Raw genomic sequence first — 24,461 nt, 5'->3', positions numbered from 1 at the left:
TTTTCCTTTAAAGATAGGTTTCCCAGTTTTTTTAAGTCTCTCCTAAAACAACCATCAGGTGCCCAAATTAAACACTGACACATGTTTTTCTTGCTGTAGTCATTATTCCTGTTCATACTGGCCATTAAGAGATCCGTTCATAATGCACGTATAATGTAAGTGGTGGGGGCCAAAATCAATAACCCTCCTTATGTGTAAAAATGAATGTTGATGAGTGTTTATGTGAACCTAATAAAGTCAATTCAGTATCTTTCAAATTTACAGTCCTTTCAACGGGACAGCACTGTATTTTGCAACACATAGAGGGGATTTTTTTTTTTTTTAAGACTGTAACTGTGCAAGATATCTTAACTTAATTAACTTAAGTATCATATTACCTGCAGATAAACTGTTAGATACCCATCACTTACATTGTAAACATTTGGAGGACACATTATTATAGTCAGTAGGAACAGGAGGAATGCTTCCCGGGAAAAAAAATATTTCGATGTTCATTCAACCCATCCTTTAAGTTTTGGTGACTATTTAAGTGGATGAATAAATAAACGGTTTCCAAATGACTTCTTCATACCTCTGTGTATTTCAGAGTGTCGTGGGATGAAATCGATGACCTACGGAAAGATTACTGGCTCTCTGAACCGAGGCTCCCCCAAGACTGTCATCCAAACACTGCGCAGCAAGTCCCCAGCATCCGGTAAGACAATAAAATAAGTTTCTTTCTTCTTCTTATCTCCTTCTCCTTTAAAGGAACCCATTTGTTAATAGAACTTGGCACAGTGTCGTTATCCTGTAAGATGTTTGACTTTGTGTGTATCTGTGTATTCTTGCATTTGTGTGTATGTGCATTTGTATGTATGTAAGAGTGCGCACAGTGTCTCACACCTGATGGACACAGTTGGAAGTTGTTTGTATCCTAGTACTTCCTTATGTGATTGCTTAGTATTTTCTAGCTCATCACTCAATCAGTGTCACAGCAAATGAAAACAGTTTGAATAAACACTGCAATAAAATCAGAGCTCTGCAGAGTGTCTGGCGTGTTCAGCCTGTATGTGTGTGTGTGTGTGCGCACAAGTGTGTGAGTTGTGTCTCATTGCGTGCAGAGTATGAATTCAAATGAGAGTGATTTCACATGGGAGTGGAGAAATAGGCAAACAGGGGGATGAGAGAGGTAAAAAAAAGAAAAAAGATGGGGAGTGGGAGTGAAGATGAGAGGGAAAGAAGAGGGAAGGGGGTTGGTGACTCAATCCTGCAGCTCCACACAAGCCGTTCTTTACCTGACATACTAATGAAATGTAATAAAATGGTGAGAGCTTGCACCGGTACCTGCTGCATTGTTTGTGCCTGATAATGATGCTTACATAAATGTCTCAGAAAACTCCTTTTGAGGCAACAGCGAAGCACAAAAACTTCATATTCATTCTAACGACTGAATACAACTTTCATTCAGATTCATTCATTAATGTGCCAGTTTGCATGTGCCAAACTTTCAGTCTGGCTTCAAGCTGTTGAGGACTTGGTGATTAGTTTGGAACTTTAACAAATGTCACGCTGTTCTTTTTCATGATTGCACAGCTTGAGCTTTGGCTGAGTGTAAAACACCTAGTTACGCAACACTTGACTTTTTCATCCTTCCTGTTATTATTTTGTGATTTTGCTGTCTTATTGAGTTTGGAGATGATTTGATGGGTGATGCAACACACAGACACTCCCCAGAAAGAAGTCGTTTCACCCTTTTGTTCAAGCACAGACACCCTTTTTTTCACCTCAAAACAGCTAAGTAGCATTTCAGAGTGAAAAGCAGCCGTTGTTAGCAGGCGTATGATTTGTGTTGTGCTGTGGGGAAACAGCTGGGGTGAAGTGAGAAAGTTCTGGATGCTGATGGCTTGAAAACTTTGGGGAAAAGGTTATGAGACTGAGTCATACACTATCTGATCTCGTTGGCTGAGGCAGCCTGGAATGAAGATGTATACTAATGTGTGTGAGAGAGGTAGAGAGAGAGAGAGAGAGAGAGAGAGAGAGAGAGAGAGAGAGAGAGAGAGAGAGAGAGAGAGAGAGAGAGAAAGAAAACAAGAGACCAAGACGGAGGGGGGGGTGACTCGTCTTGGTTGCCATGGAAACATAGCACAGTAGGAGCATGTAGCTACAGACATAATAGCCTGTGACACCCATATATGGCAGCGACTTCCTGTGAAACGGCCTGCAGTGGATTTGACTGATGCTCGGCCCTTGCTAGAATCCTGACTCAGACCATCCAGGCATTTTCACTTCTAGGAAATGTTCCCCTCCTGGCACTGGTACCGCCAATCAACAAACAATCATCAGACTGGAGCGACATGACAAATAATTGATAGATCCTATGTTTGACCCTAACTTTGACTGACTGTTTTTACCAAGATTTTTTTTTGCTGTTTGAAAGTTCACCATATTTACCTCCCTTGAGGACATTTTGTAATCGCTAATAGGAGCGCCCTGTAGCCGAGTGGTTACAGTGCATGCCATTTACTCACAACGTACCTCATTCGAGTCCCGCAAGAGACCTTTGTTGCATGTCATACCCATTTCTTTCTCTCCCCTTGTTTACTGTTGGCCTCTCTGCCCCGATTGTATAACGATAAAGGCAAAAAATGCCCAAAATAGAAAAAAAGATGTAATAGTCAACAGCAGCTGATTCTATGTGCTATACCACATGGCTTATATACAATAGGTGCCCATTCTGCTATTATGTGTTCACGAGAAGGCTGACTGGTCCAGTCTCACCACTGATAATGAAAATGAAAAGAAGAAGCTGGAGCAAATTATCTCACATTGTGACAGTGTAAGGATGGTGAGTATCAGTAGTTGTGAAGTTTGTAATCACTGAGCTCCATCTGCTGCAATGTTGCAATGCTGCAAAAGAAGACTCAAAAGGATTCCTGTATTTTACGTGAAAGCGGTACAGGTTTACACTTGTGGTTTCTAAAAAGAGCAGAGAATTACAGAAACTCATAAGCAGTTAATTTATCACACTGAAATACCTATACACTTTGTTTACAGGTTATCAATATAACATATTGATATAATTAGTCTAAAAGAGAATTCAGTGGACTGCCAATGTATAGCTCAGAAAGATTATATTTACTTGTAGAAGTATTAATTTGTCAATTCCACAACAGTACCAGATTTCCATGCGGGGAATAAACAATAAAACTGCAACATATTTTAATGTACAATTACAATTGTAAAAAAAGTAACATGTTCAAAATATGAGAAATATCAGAAAGAATTGCCATTTGTTCAGTCCTAAAATGAAACTTTACAAAACTAGCATCTATGTCTGGCAGAAGTAAAAGATTGTTTATTAACCTAAGCAGTGAGTCGTTTAAAGTGTTGTGTTGTGTTGTGTTGTGTTGTGTTGTGTTGTGTTGTGTTGTGTTGTGTACCGTAAAGAGTACGGTCTAGACCTACTCTATGTGTAAAGTGCCTTGAGATGACTTTTGTTGTGATTTGGCGCTATATAGATAAAGATTGATTGAGATTGATTGATTGTGAGTACTTCTGCCCATTAGTACATCACAAATGTGTAAAAAGTTTCCATGTGAAATATTACATACAGTAATAAAGTATTTCAAAAACCGAGAGGGAAAAAATATTAAGGAAATCATCTTTATAGCAATTAGTGGAAGTCAGATGATGTGGAACAAAGAAGATTGAGGATCTCTTTGGTCAAATGTTTTTTCTTCATCGAGACAAACATATTGTCTCATCTTGTCTGTTTCAGGAACATGAGCCTTCTGAGAAATAAGCCAAATCAATTCTGCAATGCAGCAATAACAAACAACTTATCAGGCTGCTTCCCAGCACAGATAGAATGTACTTCTCCTTCCTTGTTCAGAGACCTGTGTGTTGCATGAGTCATTTTTTCTTATCTAATGTGTGCTGCTCATCACAAAGTAGTAATCAAACAATCATTTTGATATATGTTAGGAGCATCAAATAATTACCTGCTAATGAATGAAAAAGTGACACTAAAATGCATCATTATTTTATTAATCTCAATTTAGCGCTGGAACTAAGAATTATTTTCATTATCAATATCTGTTGATTATTTTCTTGATTAAGTGATTAGCTGTTAGGTCCATCAAATGTTAGAAAATTGCTTCCCTAAGCCGAAAATGACACCCTCAAAAGTATTCTTTTGTCCTCATCAACACCCTCAACACCAATTTACAGTCATAGAAGACAAAAGAGATTGGGGAATATGTGAGAAACTTCAATCTGAGAATTAACTACATCTACAGTTTAATATACAAAATCACATCTACTTTTTTCTGACTGACAACTACTGAAATTTCTACTATTCAGTGCAACTGTTACCATCTTGTAATTTCAAGGTAAGATGAAAGAAACATCTTCTTGTTGAGAGAAATACTACAGTTACATTGTTAGAAGTGTAGGGCGATGTGGCGTTATGTTCTCTCAGTTGTGTATGGGTTTTTGTACGTGGGTCGGTTTGTGTGGGTGTGTGTGTGGGTTGGGGGAGCAGGCTTTTGCGTGTCAGCCTGACATTGTCATCACTCGAGCTTCATTCTGTGATGATCTCAAGACCCCAGCTGAGCGTCTGCACACACAAACCCAAAATAATGTGAGAAAACAATTTGCACTCATACATGGATTTTCTCCCTGTCTCGCCATCTGTCTCTGGTCTCCACCGATGTTTCATGTCAGCTAAAATTAATAGAAAACTGCAGATGGTGTCAGCAAGCAACACTCTTATACTTGAAGGTCTCACCTTTGAATATCAGTCACAAGCAACTCCGTATGATGGGAGAGACTTTACGGTGAGGTGTGTGATGCAGCCCACCCACAAATAAATTCTAGCAGGGGATCAGCTGATGGCAGTGACACTTTCTGAACTGCGATGGTGTGATGTCTGAAGCCTTCGCCACTCTCCCGCTCTATCAAATCTACTCATTTGAAGGGTGCAAATGTACTTTCTGAAAACTGATAAGCACAGGCAACGTAACAAATAACAGAGACCAAACCAAACGGCAGAAGCTGGAAGAAAAATAAATTCATGACTGAGGCAATATTGATATTTGCACTAATAGCAAGATAATGACACGCCTCCAGGCAGCTTTGTGTTTGTGAAACAGCATTGTATTGACTCTAAAAAGAAAAGTCCACCCTTTTGTTTTCAACCATATTTATGATGCTTTACACGGTTTTGCTTATTATGTAGTAACAATTCTACCTCAATATGTGTCATGAGGAAAAGTGTGAGGGAATTTTCATGTCTGTGTCTTGTATGAAAATGATGAAAATGTTCCTATTTTCATATATGTGCGATGCGTGAAATGCTCCTTAGATAAGCAGACAGTGATGGACAGACAGTTGTGTTATTTCAGGTTGAGCTGACCTGGTTTCATCATTGTTGTCATAGAAACAACGCTAAAGTGAACACACTTATAACGATGTTGTGACCAGAGACCAGGTCACCTGAGAGTGGTTCAATGATTTTCCTTCAGATTTGCTGAGGCATTCCACTGGGTCTGCACTTTGAATTATAACTGCTTTCTCCTTGGTCCATCAAGTTTGTGTTTGTCAATAATTTTTTTCCGTAACACATCCATATCTCCTGGAGTTTCTGAACTGACAAGCTCAAGATTTGTATAACATAAAGTTCTGCTCCGCTCACTGATTTCACAGTCCAAACGTATGCCTGATGAAGGTTGGATAGGTTGAAACATTAACATTAACTTAATAAAACAAACAGTAGTGAGCAAGACAGTGTGTGGGAGCATATTTCCTTTTTTGATTGCACCTTCCTTCTAAACACCTGCCACTACTCAGTGTGCAGAGATTTCTTTCTTAAATTTATGGTCCACATTTCCAAAATACCTTTTGACATCCCTCAGAATACATGCATGAAATTCTATGTTATATTTATATAAAGAACCATCATATATGTTTCATTTTAACTATACAGTATAATGATGTGTTGTTGTTAAAATAAACGTGTAGTAATATACATGTGTAAGATCATTTCAGTTGATCATTAAACTTACCTCCCTTGAGGTAACACATATTGAGTCTTATCAGGATGGAGAAGAATAAAACATACTAACACACTGCATTCTGACAATATGAAAACTTCTGCATATATGTGTTGTGTATATATACATGTTGACCCATGTAGCTTTCAATGGAGTTTTTATTTTTGTTTATGGCTGACGTGTCAAACGTGTTGCTTGCCAATAGAATTTTGTTCATTTCCCATGAAATGATACGTTGCTGCTGTATTAAAGAATTGTGATGGCACTATGTCATATTTTGATGTTATTTTGGCTTTTTAGCCACATTAACTCTCTGGTTCTAGGAATGGCACTGTTGGTCTGCCAGTCTGTCCACCACGTTTGTCCAGGCTGAAATATTGTTGAGATATATTGAGTTATCAACTATTGGATAGATTGCTATGAAATTTGATACAAATATCTACGGCCCCAAGAAGATGAATCGTAATAATTTTAGTGATCCCTTAACCTTTCATAGACACCAGATAAAAGTTTAAATATATCCAATATTTTAGTTTATTACTACATATTGGCCAACCTAATGACATTCCCCTCAGCTGTCTTATGTGTTCAGAGGTAATTAGTACATGTTAGCATGCTAACAGGCTAAGATGGTTTAAAAAAAAAAAAGGTAAACACTATACCAGCTAAACATCTGCATGTTAGCATTGTCAGTATTAGCATGGTAGTGTGCTGATGACCGCTGTACCAAAGCACAGCCTCACAGAGCCGGTTGTATTTTAGACTACTGTTATTGCTTTATACTTTTGCATTGAAAATGCGTGAAATGACACGTAGGTATTTACTTTACCCTTAACTACAGGGTAAATAAAAATACAAATGTTAAAACACCTGTCAAGCCAGGAGTAATTTCTGCTTCATATTTACTCAGTACTCCACAATCACCTGCGATTTTCTGGGCAATCTTTTTCATTATGAATCATTCAATCATCACGCAGCTGTGTGGAACCAGAGTGTTTAACTCAGTGAGTGTGAAAGAAGATGAAGTTATTTCATGTGGCCGCACTGGATTCCGGTCTAATTTGTAGATTGGCAGATGCCTTTGTCCACACAAATGAACACCCATATTGGGAGCAGGTTTGATGCCTTTACACTGAAGCCCAAGGCCTTCATGTGGACAGGAGGAGCAGGAAACCTTAAATTGCCAAAATGATGGCTGATGTGCTCCGCCTGTCCTTTGAGTTTTGGGGAATAACACTAATTATGCAACACTGATGTTTCAAATTACTGAACATATTTCTGCTTCCCACCTCCATTCTGCTTCACATCTTAACTGCGGGAATAAGAAAGGACATCAACCTGAAATGCAGAGCATGATGCTGCTAGCTGCTGCTTTGGCAGCTGTTTCTTGAGGACTGAACCACAAACAATAGAGCCTTCAGAATCCATTGACAAGCTGCCTCCACATTGACCATCACAGTTTTAAAAAATCCCTTTTTATCATCTTCTCCTCGTTTCTTTCCTATTCATTTAATCCCAACGTAATTTCTTGTCATAAATCACCAGATATAAAAATGTATTTTCTCTTGCACTTCTACCAATCGTCTCTCTCTCTCTCTCTCTCTCTCTCTCTATCTCTCTCTCTCTCTCTCTCTCTCTCTCTCTCTCTCTCTCTCTCTCTCTCTCTCTCTCTCTCTCTCTCTGTCCCCGTGCGCGTCAGAGTTTGCGCAAGCAGCCTCTCCTCCTCTGAGCCGTCTGTGTACTACAGTTCTGCTCCATCTCTCCCATTCACCACAGTTTACTATCACAGTCGGGCGGAGCGCGTACAGAGGTGCTGTTCTTCTTTCCCTTCTTCTTCTTTTACCCAGCTTTGGATTATCACTGTGTCTTTCATCATGCTGGAAGTGGAAGGTAGGATATGTAAACGACATTTGATTCGGCTTTATTTAACATCCCCCCTCGACAACTTCGATCATGTATGGATATATGCGGGTTTGTGGGTTATTTCGCCGGTCAGCATGGGTGTGTCTGTGAAAACCATATAGCTTGACTTCACCTTGTAGTGATTTGTTGAGTGAAGTCATTGAGAGATGTTAATACTTGTTGTGTAACCGGGAGGAGTGTCTGTCCGTGTGCGTAACGGCGATGCTGAATTTACTCAATGAAGATGCTCAGTATAATTTAAACAATGGATGTTTCTTGTATTGTATTTCTTGTTTCACTTCGCCTTTGAAAAAAGAGTGTGTAAAACAGGGGCAGTCGGTGCTATTTTAGTCTGCTGTTGGCTTTATCTCCTCGTCTTGAATAATTCAGAAAGTTCTTTGATCTCGGCAGGGGAATAAACATTTTGTGAATATTGGACGACTCCCACAGGTTTCACTTCTCTGCTGCATCAGGATAGTCTCCGAAAATATAATTAGGTGGAGAGTAGGCTACAAACGAAATATTGTTTAGATGTAGCAAGTATTTGGGTTAATAAAATAATTTAAAAAATGGCAAAGATTATAGTTAATCTGGTGCCATTTTTCTGAATTCTAACTGGATCATTTTTTATTTGATTTGACCTCCGAAATTCTTAAGGTGGGGTCACATTGTTGGCCATATTTGAGTGACTTTAAATACCTTACCCCACCCTAGAAGTCACATCATTTATTTAACAAGTTGAAGTTCAAGATCAAAGCTGAATTTCAGAGCTGCTGATCTACCTCTTGCCTACTTCCATATATCTCAGGTTCCTCATTGGTTGAATGTCTGTCAAGGACTCGATTCATTTAATAGTTGTGTCATTCCATTAGTGCAGTTTTATAGATCTATCGGTCATTTAGGGCTACCTTGAGATGACTTGAGGTGAGGCCATGAGACAATAATCCATGTTTACAGTATTTTTGTGTTTGACCACACACAGGATTCAGATGCAGGGTTGATTCATCTAATGTTCTTGTTTAATGAGGTTATGCCGCTGGGTGTGTGCTGTGCTGCAGCTGGAAAAGTAGATCGAGCCGAGGTCAGGAGTGCATTGAATTCAAGAATCTGTTTGAAAATGAGGACAGTGGTGTTATGTATGTTGACTTCCAGCCATGCACTTGGAACATGCTGTAGGGTAATTATTGGGTGGACATATGGTTGAGGGCTCAGATGTAACTGGCTTATTTTAGAGAGAAAAGGATTTGGTTAAAGTAAAAAAAGATGAGCAGTGTGGACTTCAGTGCTCTTTTCTATTTTCTCTTACTCCCCCACTTCTCTTCCTCCTCCTCCTCCTCCTCTGCCTCATTCATGTGAATGGACAGATACTGAGGGCGGAAGTGTGGGCTGCTACTAGACACTCAGAAATATGACTGTTTTATCTCTTTTTTTCCCCCAGTGAACGGGACACCGGCCAGTCAGCTGTCCACTCCTCACTCGGGAAAATCTCCCAGCCCCTCCCCGACTAGCCCAGGCAGCCTCAACCAACGCCGGGTAAGTGCAGAATATACACAAGCACACACACACACACGCATAACATTTAGCGACACTAAATCCATAACAGATTCCTTCTATGTTCTCAGGAAAAGGACAAAGCTGTGACTGAGCATAGGCCAACTACATCTTAGAGTCACTAGAATCCGAAGAAACCACAACATCCCAACATCTTTAGTGTCTCAGATCGGGGCGGGGCGTTGACCTTTGACCTCACGCAGTGCTGATCTGGGATTCTGAGAATTGCAAGCTCGTGTTAGGATCCTCTAAATGTTACAACTCTGACATCCAGTGTTAATAGTTTTCAAGGGCAATTCCTCCTTTCATGCTGATACTCTGTCATGTTCCCACATATACTGACCCGTAGCTCTTTGTTCCTCATGGAGAACTCTATCTGTCTCTGGTAGCCAGTCGAATAGCGATGCTATCACTGACTTTAAGAGATGAATTGACCTGTCAATAATTTGTGCAATATCTGATTTAAAGATGAGACTGATGATTAGCTTCATGAGCAGCCTGCTCCAATCTTCCAATCATTTTTTTAATCTGCTTAAACTGGTCTACATCCTCTGTTAGCCACTGAGCAGTGTGATGCATTGCATTTTAGCTTCTTTTAGCAAAACAAGAGACCCAATCAGAGTCTATTGCTGATCTAAGATTGCTTTTATTTATCAAGTCATGTCTTTTTGCACATGTACTTTTGTGTAAACAATTCAGAAAATACATTTTTTTACTATCAAATCAGATTATTTCAGCCATTATTCTTTTTTGTCAAGTATTCTGTGGTTTTCCTGGGTAAAAACACCCCAAAACATTCAAACACCAAAACTAAGAATAATAATCTGTTTTCTCTAACTAACTGGGAAGAAAGAGGATCTGAGGTGCAAATTTATTATGTACACTGTAAAGCGTGTTACTATAGAGACTACTGTGCAGAGGGGGAGCATGCAACTCAATCGGAAAACCTTGAATTCTAAATTAGAGAGGCTGAGTTTGTGTGTGTGTGTGTGTGTGTGTGTGTGTGTGTGTGTGTGTGTGTGTGTGTGTGTGTGTGTGTGCGTACGTGTGTTAAAGATCAAGTAGTATCAAGTATTTGTTAATCCAGTCCTTGACAGAGATGATGGTGAGCTTTAAATATCAGTCTCAATCCCAATCAGACCCTCATTTCTCACGCCAGCATTTTTTAAATTTGTGGCTCTAAGCCTGCTGCTGATTTAGTTTCCTCATAAACGAACACTCACATGCTCAGCTCACCTCAGACTTCCTACACTCACACACAGACATAGCAGTATATTTGAAGCAGTCATATATTCATATGGGTTCCCACTTACACGTGTGTTTTGTCGCACACACATTCATACGGTGTGTAATAACATTTTCTTACCTGACAGCAGAGCTGCAGCTAGGATTTATCTTGTAATTATTTAACTACTTATTGGTGCAGACACAAAGCCACAAAGAGAAGGCAAGAACGTGGTTGGTGTCAATATCATAAATATAGGACATAAAGAAAATTAAGTGGTTTTTGAATTACTTCTGTGCACACATGCATGTGTATGGCTGTGTGTAGGCATGGCTGCACACACTAAAACCAAGCTTCAAGAACTCATTTCTTAGGCTCAATAGCTTCGGTTTCATGTTACATTTGATGTGCAAGGAAAAATTCATGGATGGCGCATAGTCTGGTGAAGTGACAAAGTTATATCAATGTGATATGAAGGTCAGCCAGGGCAACAGCAACAGATCAGATTTGAGTTGAAGCCACAGTGAGAACCTTACCGGTGCCTCCATAGTCATCTGTAATGGAAGTGGGTCACATTAAATTGTGCAGTGTTGAAAAGGAAAGAGGTGGGCAAGTGCACACACATTTATAAACCCCTACTGTCTTCTCTGTCTACTTCCCTCTGAATGAATAAGTGTGTGGCAGTTAATGTAGACAATTACCATGCTCCGTTTCTGCTGCTCTGTTCTTTCTTCCCTCATCTTTTCCGCAGTTTCAGGGTGAGATCCTGAAAAGTCAGAGAGGTGAGGGTAGGGTAATGAGATCTAATGAGAAAGCGGCAGAAAGGAAGAGATACATTGCCCCATCCACTCCAAATAAGACCACACTGCCTGTCATTTTCCTCCCAAATTCCTCTCAAACATTAGCCTTCACGCTGACTTTTTGGGATTAAATTTTAGTTTTACAGAACACAGAATGGCAAAGGATTATTCCAGTCTTTGACACTGGAATACAAATCTTGACATCCTATACTAAGCCTGCAATGGCTTGGCTCTAAAGTAGGGAGGAAGCCTCACAGCCCATTATCTCTCCTCGACACACTGCAGCTTCACACTCTTCAGCTATATTACGATGTAATTCTCCACTTTTTCTATCCGCCCTGCTAGCAATTCTCCCCCTGTCCCTTCCCTCACTCCATCTCCCACCCATTCTCACTCACCCTCACCCATCCCCATACCCCCTCTTCTCCATATGAAAAGGTATTAACTTCACAGGGAGAAATTATATTCCATCATTTCCCTTGTAGATGAATTCTAAGCTTCTGTTAAGAGGAAGGCGCCAGGTTTTTGCCACTATATTTGCACATTTTCTCTCCTCCTGTGTCCCCTCTGTGGAAACATGCATGAATAATTGTAAATGTGGCGTAGACACATTCAAATCCTTTTATGTTTAGGCTCACAATGGCGATCACCCTCACACCTGAAAAAAAAGCATAACCCCAGACAACCTCATTACCTCAGAAATTACTCATTTCCTTAAAATGACATATTAATGTCTGTGTTTTTAAACGAATGTGGGGGTTAAAAATCACAATTTAAAATAAAAATTCAGCTAATTAGACAATGAAAGATGCCATGAATCTGTTTTCCTAAGTAGACAGAGCCTCAGTGACCTGCTACAAGGACTGCATTTAAACAGTTCACCTCGCTAGACCCTGCACTTAAACACTAACAGGCACTTTGCTGCCTGAAGTAGGTTGCTTACACAGCTTGGACTATCATAACCTATTTCCCCGAGCAAAATATACAGACATAGTATTGCACCATGGCTATTTCCCTTTCGCTTTCACACATACATGGCTACATGCACAAAGGCAATACATTTTCACAGATGGTGTGCACAAAATCACTTACACGTTCATGTATGCTTCAGCAGAAAACATTTTTAACCATGAAATCACCATTTGTGCACCGTCAGTAGACACAGTGTGGACTTGCACATGGTATGTGTTTTATACATTCAGTGCACGCCAGAGTGACCCATTTTCATGAATTAGCAACAGAAGCATGAAAGAGTGGTCTACATTCATGAGGTCATCCATTTCCCTCTTCATCTCTGTGCCTCTTTTAGTCCTTTCAGCACCACGTGTCCCACTAAAAGCACCGTGGTTCTCTAAATTCATATTGGTTTAATATTTAACCTTCAACCAGATGCAGACACACACTTTTTTTGTCAATATCCGACCATATAAATTGAATGGGCTAGCGAGGTCACTGCTCTTCCCGGTCTGTTTGTGCCATTAGATGTGAAAATCACAGACTGGGATGTAAATCGTAAAAAAAAAAAAAACAGACAATAAACAAACAGTAGTGACAGATTCTTCAAATAGAGGGTTTATGATGCCAATACAACAGCTGTGATACAGTCAGGTAGCTAATTGTGTGAGTGTATAGTAGGAAGAAAGTGCTAATTGTCATCCACACCACTACTCCTCTCACCATTGACTCATTTGTGTCCATCATCCTTTGAATTGCATGCTCCATCTCTATCCATATTTTGTGTTGGGTGATACATAATTAAATTATGTGTATGAGTGTGTGTATGTGTGTGTGTGTGTGTGTGTGTGTGTGTGTGTGTGTGTGTGTGTGTGTGTGTGTGTGTGTGTGTGTGTGTGTGTGTGTGTGTGAGTGAGAGCGAGCAGACTGAAAAAAAAGTGTATTTTGAACTTAATTATTGTCTCATCTCATCTTTGTAAGTGTGTTGTAACTAAAGATTGTATTTGTTATTTGGATGTATTATATTTCTTATTTCATGTTGTGTTGATGTCATTAGAATGGTTGTCCAGTTTCTGTTCCCATACCTGCCAAAATGGACCGGCGGCATCACACGGGAAAACTGCAGCTGTTCAGTGGAAGTCCGTCAGAACCGCTAGCTGCTGAACTCACTTTCTTCCCCAACAAAAAAATCCTTTGATAAATAATTTAAATCTAGCTCATATTTACATATCTTTTATGCATCTAAAAATTGGTGACATCAAATTTTTGCAGAGCGTTTAAGGTTTTCTTTCTTGCTCTCCTATTTACATGCATAAAAGATATGTTAATATAAAAATCGCCTCAGTGCTTGACTCACAGGCGAGTCATCTGCATATTGTGATTTTTCCCATGTAAGGCCGCCAGCTCTTCTTGGCTCGTTCATTTATGTTTGTATTTTCTTTGCTTGATGTATTAATTTCCATTTGTTGATGTCATCATTAAATTCATTGTCATTTCATTTTCATTTTGTGTTCTTTTCTTTTGCTCATGCTTCTCATTTCGTCTCAACATCTATTAATGCAGAGATCAAAGAGGATGAGTATGGTGATGATTGTCTTCATAAGCATGTTTATAAGTGATGCTGCTTTGTTAAACTTACTTCTGTATCCTGCAGAGGAGAGATTACAACACAAACGCAGTCCCTGAGGTGTGTTTATCTCCCTGTCCCATTGCTTCAGTTCTGGATCTTGCTGTTTTTTTGGGGACTGGGGCAGCCCAAGTGACCCTCCCCATTTTCCCTAAAGCATTTAATCACGTTCCTGCAATTCCCCGGGATTGCAGTCTGTAAGGATTGATGATTAGATTGGTGATTAGAAAACTTCCCTGTGTCCAACTGGCAGAGCAGAAAGGCACAATCCCCAAACACTGCTGATCTCTTCTGATGAGAGTCAAACAGATTATGTCTCCTCTCTGTCTAGACTCCAAAATATGAGCCAAGAAATATTATCTCCTGCACCTCAGGTTCTTATGAGAGACAGAGTAGCAACTTGGGACACCAAACGTATCCTATTTCTATCGAGTCATATTAGATTTTTTCCACCAAAGCAAATACTAATAAATCCTGCTTTTTTGCTGGATATTGCTTGACAGCAAAAGTGAAAAGAAATGCTACCGGAGAAGCGATTTAGCTCTCCCAGCCAAAGGGACAGAGAGGAATAATCATATTCAAACAGGGGCATTGAGGACAAGGTTAGCATTACAGTTAAGTTGGTTATGTAAATGCATAGTGCATTTTTAATGTTGCATGCTACAGCTGACAGACTTCCTTTATAAACCATGAAGTGAAGCATTATTCGTGCTGCTCCACATCGGCCTTCCAGATGATACTCCACATTTAAGGTTAATCATGGACATCCTGTTTAATTCATATTCATGCACTGATCAGTATTCAGTTGCTGAGTGTTGCCCTCGCGCGTTTGAAGAGCAGTGGCTGCAGCCGTGATGTAAAAGGTTTGTCAGTGTGTTTTTTAGCCGTGTGAGTCATAGTCAGAGCAAAAATATAGAGATGTAGAGTTAGGAATATTCAATGTTGTGTTGTGCAACAGGGAGAAAGCTGGATTGTCTAACAATAACAAGACAGCTCTTTCCTTTCCTGCCACATCTAATGGTCAATATCAACCAGACCAGACTCCATACATCTTTCTTCCTGTCTTCTCATTTCCCTTTCATCGCCTTCCTTTCTCTCTCTCTTTCTCTCTTTCTCTCTGTTTCACACTCTGTCTGTCACTCCATCTGTCTCATAGTTTTTCACACAGGAAAGAGAGACACAATGTTCATAGAAGGTTGAATCCACCTCCCAGTCTGCAGACAGGAAATGGCCATATATAGGCTGCTGTCTCGACACTGGATGTCTCATAAGCTGCCTCTCTGCTCTCTGAGCAGTTTCCATAGCAACAGTGTTTTGTTTCCCTCGGTGGCAGGAAGAGAGATAGGAGTTCAAAATGAGAAAGCGAGTAGAGGACAGAGGTAGATGTGAGATAAGGGCACAAGAGAGGTAAATATACCAATGAGAAAATAAAAAGAGCAGAAGAAGGATGTTTTGCAGGATTGTTGTTGCAGATAGAGAGCTGGAGGGTCAACTTTTTTTATGGGTATTAAGTAGAATTTCTTGTTCCGGGATGAGTGCCCGACCAAAAACGTTACGTAAACCAAATTCAGCCTGACTCACAACTAAATTCACCTGGGTGGCTTTCAGGTCGCAGCAGATGAGATGAGTAAAAGAGCTGACAGCTACTCAGGCAAAGATATAGGGCAGCTCAGCTCTGTAAATAGTTTTCAGATCTAAGTCTTTATGATGGTTGGCCTTTTCTCCCTCTATGCCAGGCAGTGTCACAGTCTGACTGGACACCACACAAATTAATGGTTTGAGGTGAGAGGTCAAATCACAGAAGGAACAATTATTTTATTTCATGCACTGATCTTTTGCTTCATACTAAAGCCAAGATAACATCCCAGCATTTTTTTTACATTAAAGAAAATCCACATTGTTAAATCAGAGGCACAATATCTGTGTCAGTTTCAAATGCTGTTTTAAGAGCTTTTACGATGAAATAATAATGTATTATGGCATTTCTACACTTGTTTCACTCTGTTTGCACCCTATTTCAAAGGCTGGGTTATTATCATAATCTCTCATCCATTAATTCATCAAGACTGTTTAGATCTCATCTCCGCTAAGGAGTCAGGGCTAATTGATGTATGAATTATATTATGTGGTATGAGGGAACATCAAAAATACACCTGCGGTTAACGGAGATGAAAGGAAAAACGTACCATCGTCTAGCCAACATCAATTACTGTAGAGGCGGCCACCAACAAACTTGCAACTCTCTCTTTGGTTTCAACGTTTCAAGCTGTTTTTCAACACTGAAATGGGCTCATTCATCACACACACATAGTGCAGACTACAGTATATGTGCATGTTAATAATTCACAGCAGCTGGGGGGGCCCCGCTTATATTTTAGAGAAATTGTGATTGGGTCCAATTCCATCACTGGCTACTGGCTGCACGTGCAAGCTGCATCTGTGGGATTTATTCTATCACTGGAAACCCCCCAAATCCCAAAGATCCTTCACTGCAGTGTCCTCAGGGGTGACAGGGAAAGACTTTGAGTGAAGGATTTGAGCCAAGAGGAGGAGAGGGACAGAGAGATGGAGAGAGGAGACTGAGGACAGTGGAAAGTGAAATAGAAGGAAGCAGAATCCAAATGTCTAAATTAAGTACTTGAAGCCAACAAATAATTTTGACGGAAAACAGAGAAGGAGATAGGAGTAGAGAAAGTGCAGAAATAACGAAAGCAGCAGATTCTCATTTACAGTCCCATCTAGATCTTCGCTCCCCATCTTTGTTGCTTCCATGACAACCAGACAGAGGGTTACGAGGTGGAGGGTGTAATGAGTTTTTGTCTTTAGATAGATGCAGACAGTGCATCTCAGCCACTCACTTCCCCTTTAATGACCTCCTACTTACTAACTCAGATGAAAGGCAGTATTCATCCACCTTTATTAGTGTCACCAAAACCTGTGTTTTCATGTTTTATTAAAGGCGGTAGTGAGAAATGAAAGGAAAGTGCAATGAAACAGCAATTATTTCAAGCTCTGTGAATGGAGAGGAGCTTATTGGGATGCACGCGTCAACACACACAGGTGGTTGGTGAATAAATAACCGCTTTATATTCAGCTCACTGGCTTAAGTAAATCTGTGGTGGCTCTTTTTCGTGAGCACCATGTACACGCGGCATAGACCAGAACAGCACAACAGAGAGACACCCAAACACAAACACAGACTTATGGATGTTTTGAGAATGAGTAGCACAATGTCCCTTTGTCTATTTTTGGACATGAGTATTTGTTTCAGCTGGGTTTGTGGCTCATGGGGCTGTTTCATTGTATTTTGTTGAGTGATAAGCAGATTACAAACAATTTGAGGTAATACTGAAATACTACAGATTAAAATAACCCTTTCCCCTCTTGACATCTGGCTCTCTGTTCACCTCTCTCGCCCTCTGCAGGGGTCCCAGGGTTCTTCCACATCTCTGTCTTCCACCCAAGTTTCCAGTTCAGTGGAAGAAAGCAATGGACTGGTTACTGAAGGTGAGGAAAGTTAATGTTACAAAAATCCTGTCGATCTGTGAGAGAGCTAAGGCGATGGTAGATGTACTTGCAAATATCATGCATGTTTGAGTCATGTTCGTGACCTTTGATGCATCTTTTTTTTACTCTCGCTCCTATTTTGGCTGTCTAGTTGCTCTGATTTGTATATCCTGTTCTCTGCACCTTGTATTCTCACACCTTTCCTTTCCCCAAGCGTCTTACTTCAGACCTCTGACTCTATAAAGCTCAGTAACACGACAAACTGTCATTTGCTGGTAAATCTTATAAAGGTTGAGTTGGTGACACCATGATGGAAAACAGCCACTAATCTAAACTAGAGAAATACTAAGAAAGAATCTCAAGCTGAGTCTGACCTTTTTGAGCTGATTGGATTTATTCAGGTTGCACCTAGTCTTGGATGTTATAAATCAATTCATGAATTAATATTTAAAAGTAGCATTTATTTGCATTTTGATTTCACCACTTGGTTTCACATTTAATTTTCAATTTGCCAGCTGGGTTATCATCCATAGAGCACTAAGTGAGACAAAATGTTGACCAGAGGATGTAACAAGAGCCCTTACTGGCACTGAAACTTTTTTTTTTTTAAAGACTCATATAATGCTAATGCTAATGCTGCTAATTGATTGAAGAATTATTTATTTGTTTATTTTTTTAGGAATTATGTTCAACCTGTATCCATGTAACTGTCAGCTGAACAAGTATTAACTTCTTGAGTTTCTCAGTGGCTGTAAACCTCATGTTTGTTCCCTGCAGCCGAGGTTTTAGTCAATGAGGTTCCAGCTGTGCCGTCCTACATATCAGACCGCTACAAGGTGGGACGCATGTTAGGTGACGGGAACTTTGCAGTCGTCCGGGAATGTGTGGAGCACTCCACAGGACGGGAGTATGCTCTGAAGATCATCAACAAGGGCAAATGCAGAGGCAAGGTAAACAGCAAAAGAGTACTGCAAGAAGATACTCAACTCAAGTGAAATTTGACTCAAAAATAGCATTACTTCTTGTTTTATTATTATTATTTCAGTTGTCTTTAAATTCTAATTCATTTCTTATTCCAGGAACACATGATCCAGAATGAGGTGGCTATCCTCCGCAGGGTCAAACATCCAAATATTGTCCTGCTTATAGAGGAGGTGGACACTTACAATGAACTGTATCTGGTCATGGAGCTTGTTAAGGTATGTGGTCATGTTTGTACACTATAATTATGGGTTTATTTGTATGTGTTTGTGTGTCATCTGCTCTGCTTAGGAACAGGCTGGCAGATTTTTCCAAAACTCAGATAGCAGAAGATAGATATATTCTCTATGGCATCACTATCTCTAATTTGATATCGCCAAAGAGGAGCAGGGAGGCAGAAATGGTGACAGAGACTGAGCAGCAACATTCAACCAGAAAAGAAAATGATGAATTCCAACCAGTCACACAGTGCAGGATGGTGAGAATCGGTCTGTGGCCTGGAGCGCTCTTGTGTTCACATTCTTCATTCCCTTTTGCTCTCTGAGTCAAGAAATGTTTGTGCATTATTCAGGAGCCAGGAATGTGATCCATCTGTTCGTGTTGTGGCGTAGAGTACTACAGAATGTAGATGAGAGGCAATCTGTGGGAGAAACGTACGTGTGAGCGTGCCCAAAGTAGGAGGATCGAGAGGAGGCTATGTGTATGAATGAGGCACTGCAAGAATGACAGGGACTGAGAGAGGAAGAGAGATAAATGGATGTATCAGAAGGGGAGGCAGTAGGGTACACAATACAGCCACTATATGGTGTCCATATAGTTGTATATTATTTTGCCTGATGCTGCTTTGGATCCCTTAGGTCTAGTCAAGGAAAAACTGTTTGGGGAAGGACCTTTCTTGTTCCAAAAGTGAGAACCATAATAAAATGTTTTTTTGTGTCTAATGTGGAAATTCTCAGCTGGTCTGCACAGAGTTCAGACCTAAACCCTATCAGACACCTTTAAGATGACAATTTTGAGCGAGGACTTATCACCAAACATCAGTGCTCGACCTCACTGAGGCTCTTGTAGCTGAATGGGAGAAAATCCCTGCAGCCCGGTTCCAAAATGTTGTCATAGCAGCATATCAGAGGCCATGCTTTTGCTATGTGATGTTCAACAATTATAAAGGAATACTGTCCACATACTTTTGGCTAGGGACAGAAGATGCTAATGTGTTGGTTAATGAGCTGGGGTGTCTAACAACTCTCATATTTAAATAACTGTCGCTGAGCAAGTTGGAGGCTGACAGGGTATCTGAGTTTATAGGGAGAGAGAGAGATTCAGTCCTATATGTTCCATTTAGTCAACTCAGGGAGAGAGACACAAAGAGAGGTGAGATGAAGATGAGATTCAGACAGAATGCAAAATACGAGAAACTGAGACAGACAAAAGCCTGAGAGAACAGAGAAAAGGGAGAATTAATGGGAGGGAAAATCTAAATGAAAGGGAAATATTAAAAGACAGAGGGAGGAGATGTTTCAACCAAGATGTGGAATGAGATCACAGAATATGCCTCCAGCTGCTGAATAGTTGAAAACCCTCGCTCTTAAATCAACTTCTTTTAGCCAAAAACTTCTCAGCTGAAAAGATGAGCTGCTGTGGATATTAATCTGTCAGGTTATGTGTGGAACAACGCCAAACAAACTCCTGTGACAACCCTGCCATCCATTACGATTTGTCCACAGGGGGGAGATCTGTTCGACGCCATCACCTCTGCCAACAGATACACTGAGAGAGACGCCAGCGGTATGCTCTACAATCTGGCCAATGCCATCAAATACCTCCACAGCCTCAACATTGTGCACAGAGACATCAAACCAGAAAACCTGCTGGTGAGTTCACACAAAGTGTGTCTGTATACATGGTCATATAACTTGCCGCAGTGTAGACTCCCTCTTCCTCTCACTTTTACTCCCTCCTTTCTGAATGAACAGTGAAGTAATATCACTCACACAGAGAGGGATGACTCATCCGTGCTGCCCTCACACCTCCAGCACACTCCTCCAACCTCCCTCGCTGGGGCCTCTCTCTCTCCCTTCTCCCTTCTGTCAACCTTCTAGTTCTCCCCTTGTCCCCTTTTTCCAACTGCTGTTTTTCACCTCATCCTTTGCTCCTACTACCACTCAGAGTTACCTCTTACAGTCCACAGTCGGGACATGACTGACAAATGTACCGCTTCAGACATTGTTGAGTAGCCTCTTATTCCACATTCACCCCTGCTGACCTAAGATGGGGGTCCCAGCTTCTTTTCTGTGTTTCCCCTACTCTGTCTCCAGGTCTTTGATTGCCAACGGTTTGAGTTAATAAGCAGTGCTGAGGTGCTGAGGAATTTGTTCACTTCAACAATAATTTAGTAGCACTTCATAATATAACTTTTAAAAATTAGCAAATTTTTTTCTGTTTTTCAGTGGCTCTATAAAAAAAGACAGCAATGCATCCTTTGGCTTTCTGCACCCTACTGTAAATAACCCCACAGTTTTGACCTGGGGACACTTACAATGAAGGGCTGAGATTGCAACAATCTTCCCCAGGATACTAATGTTGCTAGAATAATTTGAACGATACTGTAGTGACATACAAGTCATATAATACACATAATGACTTTAGATTAATTGCACTCACATTATGTGAGATTTTGCATTACACACATCCAAATGCAGCAAGATTTACAAGCATTGTTAATTCAGCTGCAGACATACTTGTCTCATTGCAGCTCCTTAAAAGCTCCATTTGTCTGTATGTATTTCCTATGTGCTTATAGGTGTATGAGCATGCAGATGGCAGCAAAAGCCTGAAACTGGGAGACTTTGGTTTGGCAACTGTGGTGGACGGACCCCTCTACACTGTATGCGGGACCCCGACATATGTAGCACCTGAAATCATTTCAGAAACAGGGTAAGTGCAACAGTAGCATACTTTACATAGACAAGAATGACATAAAGGCAGCCCTTTGTGTGACCGGAAACCACTCCTTTAATTTCCTGACTGAAAAAAAATTGCATTTTTTAAGGAATTTTTTTTAACATCATCGCCATATTTCTTTGTCTTTGTGCAGGTATGGCCTTAAGGTGGACATCTGGGCAGCTGGAGTCATCACCTACATCCTGCTGTGTGGTTTTCCACCCTTTCGTGGGTGAGCTCCACCAAATGAAATCACACTTTTGTTTGTCTGAGTCCACCTAATGGTTGGCAGTTATAATGCATCAGTGTTTTATTTATAATGAGATGTTCATGTAGAAATGTTTTATTTTGCAGGAGCAGTGATGATCAAGAATTGCTTTTTGACCAGATACTAATGGGACAACTAGAATTTCCTCTACCATACTGGGACAATGTGTCAGATACAGCCAAGGTGAATATCAGCATCTCTTAGTGTGTTTGTGGTTTGTGCTGGATCCAGTCACACATTGGTGGAAATGTCTTTATGTTCACCTTATATAGAGGGAATGAAAACTCAACAATGTTTGCTTGCTGCTGCAGGAGCTGATTCGATCCATGCTGGAGGTGGAGGTGGATCAGAGATACACTGCCCTCCAGGTGCTAGAGCACCCTTGGGTCACTGTAAGTACACTATTAATTGAGCTTATTGAGCTTCTCACGTTTTTACTTGAAATATTTCCCCATGAAAATGTCTAATTTTAATCTTCCTCTAATCCCTTCTTCTTCCATGCTTGATAAAGGACGAGGGTCTATGTGAAAATGATCACCAGTTGTCAGTAGCAGGGAAGATAAAGAAGCACTTCAACACTAGTCCAAAGGTCAACGACACCACTGCTGGAGTGTCAGTCATTTCTGTAAGTCAATATCTTTATAAACTACATTACCTATGAATCAACTTGTCTGTGGAATTGTTTGATTCATCTAAAGCTATAGCTCTTGCACTAAGAGGTTTAACAGGTTTGTCTCAAAGTCTACTATAGTTTTTCTGTAACTTTCTTTTCAGTTCATTCTCTCTGCCTCTTACCTCTCTAACTCTTTCAATTAAGTTTGTGTGTTTTGGTATTTCTTTATTCAAATGAACTAGTGTTTAGATTGATTGTGCTGGTTTCTCTTTGTGCTCAGTTGGATGACAGCTTTTCTATGCAGAGGTCTGGGTCGTTGGATTTCTACCAGCACCCGGCCATGTACTGGATAAGGTACGGCAGGTTTCCATAGAGACACCAGCTCTTAGATGGTCACAAACCAGCGAGAAATCAAAACAAACCAAAATAGTGTCTCTGATATCGATGTGTCCCCACCTCCCGTCCCTGCGTGCTGCCCTGCTCACTGGCTGCTGCTGTGCTGCTTTGACGGCTTCATGTTGTCCCTGCTCTGTGATCTTTGTACTTTGGCTTTCTGTTTCTTTCCTTTCATCCCTTGCTTGCTGTAAACACAGATTTCATTCAGCACATGCATCATGGTTGTCCGCTGCGTGTCAGTGTTTCTTGGATTTCGGAGTGTGTGAATAAGGAAGTGCAAGTTACCCTGAAAATTACATTTGTGAATATTTCTTTATTTTCTATACAAGCAATTTCTTGTTAAACAAAGCAAGCAAATTGAGGTTTTCATAGTGTAAAAGTTCCTTTTTCTTTGTGAATGCTGCCTTCCCAAAGAAATAACCCTATTTCTGTGTGTGTTGCATTGATTTTCAATGATTTTTCTTTCTTTTGCCTGATGTGATGCTCCCCACCTGGCTGCCTCTACTAATACAAAGGCTTGCTATTCAGCTCCTGTTGTGTGACTTTATCCATTATGGATTATGACCTATTATGATTCATGGAGGACCTTGAGATTGATGGTTCTAAAGGTCAAAGCATTTTACTGGTTGATATTCAAAGTAATGGGACACTGACATGAGGAATTGATTAAAAAGAGACTTGATTAAATTAATAACAAATAAATCCATGAATAAACACAAAAATGTTTTGGTCTAGCACTTAAAAAGCTCTTAAATAGCCTGTCTATCAAGAATAATAAATTAAGCACTTAATATAATTGAATAAACATTTATACGCAGCAACATTTTTCTTTTTTGAAAATGATACATGCAACTAATTATGTTTTTATCATTATATTTCCCTCAGGCATTTATTTTTTCTATGTAGGTATGTGTCAATTAGCTTTCCATTTAGTTTTCTATTTGAAGACTCTGTTATTACACCAGTATGATTTGTAACTCATTGGCTATAATCATCGATGTATAGCCTCGATTTTTAAGCAGATTTTGAGACTCCCAAAGCTAAAACCAATATGTTTAGGGAAGGTAAGAAGCAACTTAAACTTTTCCCAATAAAGACATTTATGTTTTAAGGTAGACACAATAAAATAGAGTTATTATTGGCATATCTCCTGGTCCTTCATGTTAGATTATCCACTATGCTGCTGGATCTCTGCATCAAAGGATCTAATCATATTGTTCTCCCACATTCAGGCCACCCCTCTTGATAAGGAGGGGCAGATTTTCAGACGAGGACGCCACCCGGATGTGAAGCCGCTGCCTTTGCAGATGATGCAGACGCTGACAACGCTAACAACATCAACAACAAAAAGACTTCGGGCGGAGCCTCCCAGTTGCCTCCCTGGCCTGCCCACGGCCCCTCCCTCTCTGACCCCTGACACTTGCTCTGACCCTTCCCCAAACCCCAGCCTCCCATATGACTCTGATGACATCTCCATCAGCTCAGCCAATACCATCTGCTCCCCCAGCTCGTCCTTCTAGAGAGGAGGCGGAGGGGAGGCGGGCGAGGAGGAAGCGAGGAGAAAAAATCCTCATCCAGCTCCTCCCTAAATATGGAGGAGGAGGAGGAGGAGGAGACTTCAGCTTCCCCATACTCTCTCATCTAGGGTCTATGGGGGAAAACTGT

The 24,461-nt window shown here is 40.5% G+C and overlaps 1 protein-coding gene across 2 annotated transcripts in view; it reads left to right on the top strand.

Annotated features, from left to right (window-relative positions):
- The window catches only part of dclk1a (doublecortin-like kinase 1a), a 44,735-nt gene extending 20,649 nt beyond the window's left edge, over positions 1–24,086 (top strand). The window contains exons 4-16 of one of the 2 annotated variants that reach the window (XM_062432737.1): positions 587–694; positions 9,373–9,467; positions 17,517–17,598; positions 18,376–18,548; positions 18,678–18,797; positions 20,304–20,450; positions 21,380–21,513; positions 21,674–21,751; positions 21,874–21,970; positions 22,099–22,179; positions 22,299–22,412; positions 22,681–22,754; positions 24,029–24,086. In XM_062432737.1, coding sequence (XP_062288721.1) covers positions 587–694; positions 9,373–9,467; positions 17,517–17,598; positions 18,376–18,548; positions 18,678–18,797; positions 20,304–20,450; positions 21,380–21,513; positions 21,674–21,751; positions 21,874–21,970; positions 22,099–22,179; positions 22,299–22,412; positions 22,681–22,754; positions 24,029–24,086 — 1,361 coding nt within the window. Of the gene's footprint in view, positions 1–586; positions 695–9,372; positions 9,468–17,516; positions 17,599–18,375; positions 18,549–18,677; positions 18,798–20,303; positions 20,451–21,379; positions 21,514–21,673; positions 21,752–21,873; positions 21,971–22,098; positions 22,180–22,298; positions 22,413–22,680; positions 22,774–24,028 lie in introns of those variants that run through there. The other variant, XM_062432738.1, reaches the window with a different exon arrangement.
- The last annotated feature ends 375 nt before the right edge of the window (positions 24,087–24,461 follow it).

This window comes from Scomber scombrus, chromosome 14 (assembly GCF_963691925.1).
Source record: "Scomber scombrus chromosome 14, fScoSco1.1, whole genome shotgun sequence".
NCBI lineage: Eukaryota > Metazoa > Chordata > Actinopteri > Scombriformes > Scombridae > Scomber > Scomber scombrus.
Note: the sequence above shows the minus strand (reverse complement) of the source record. Positions and strands in the feature narration are given on the sequence as shown.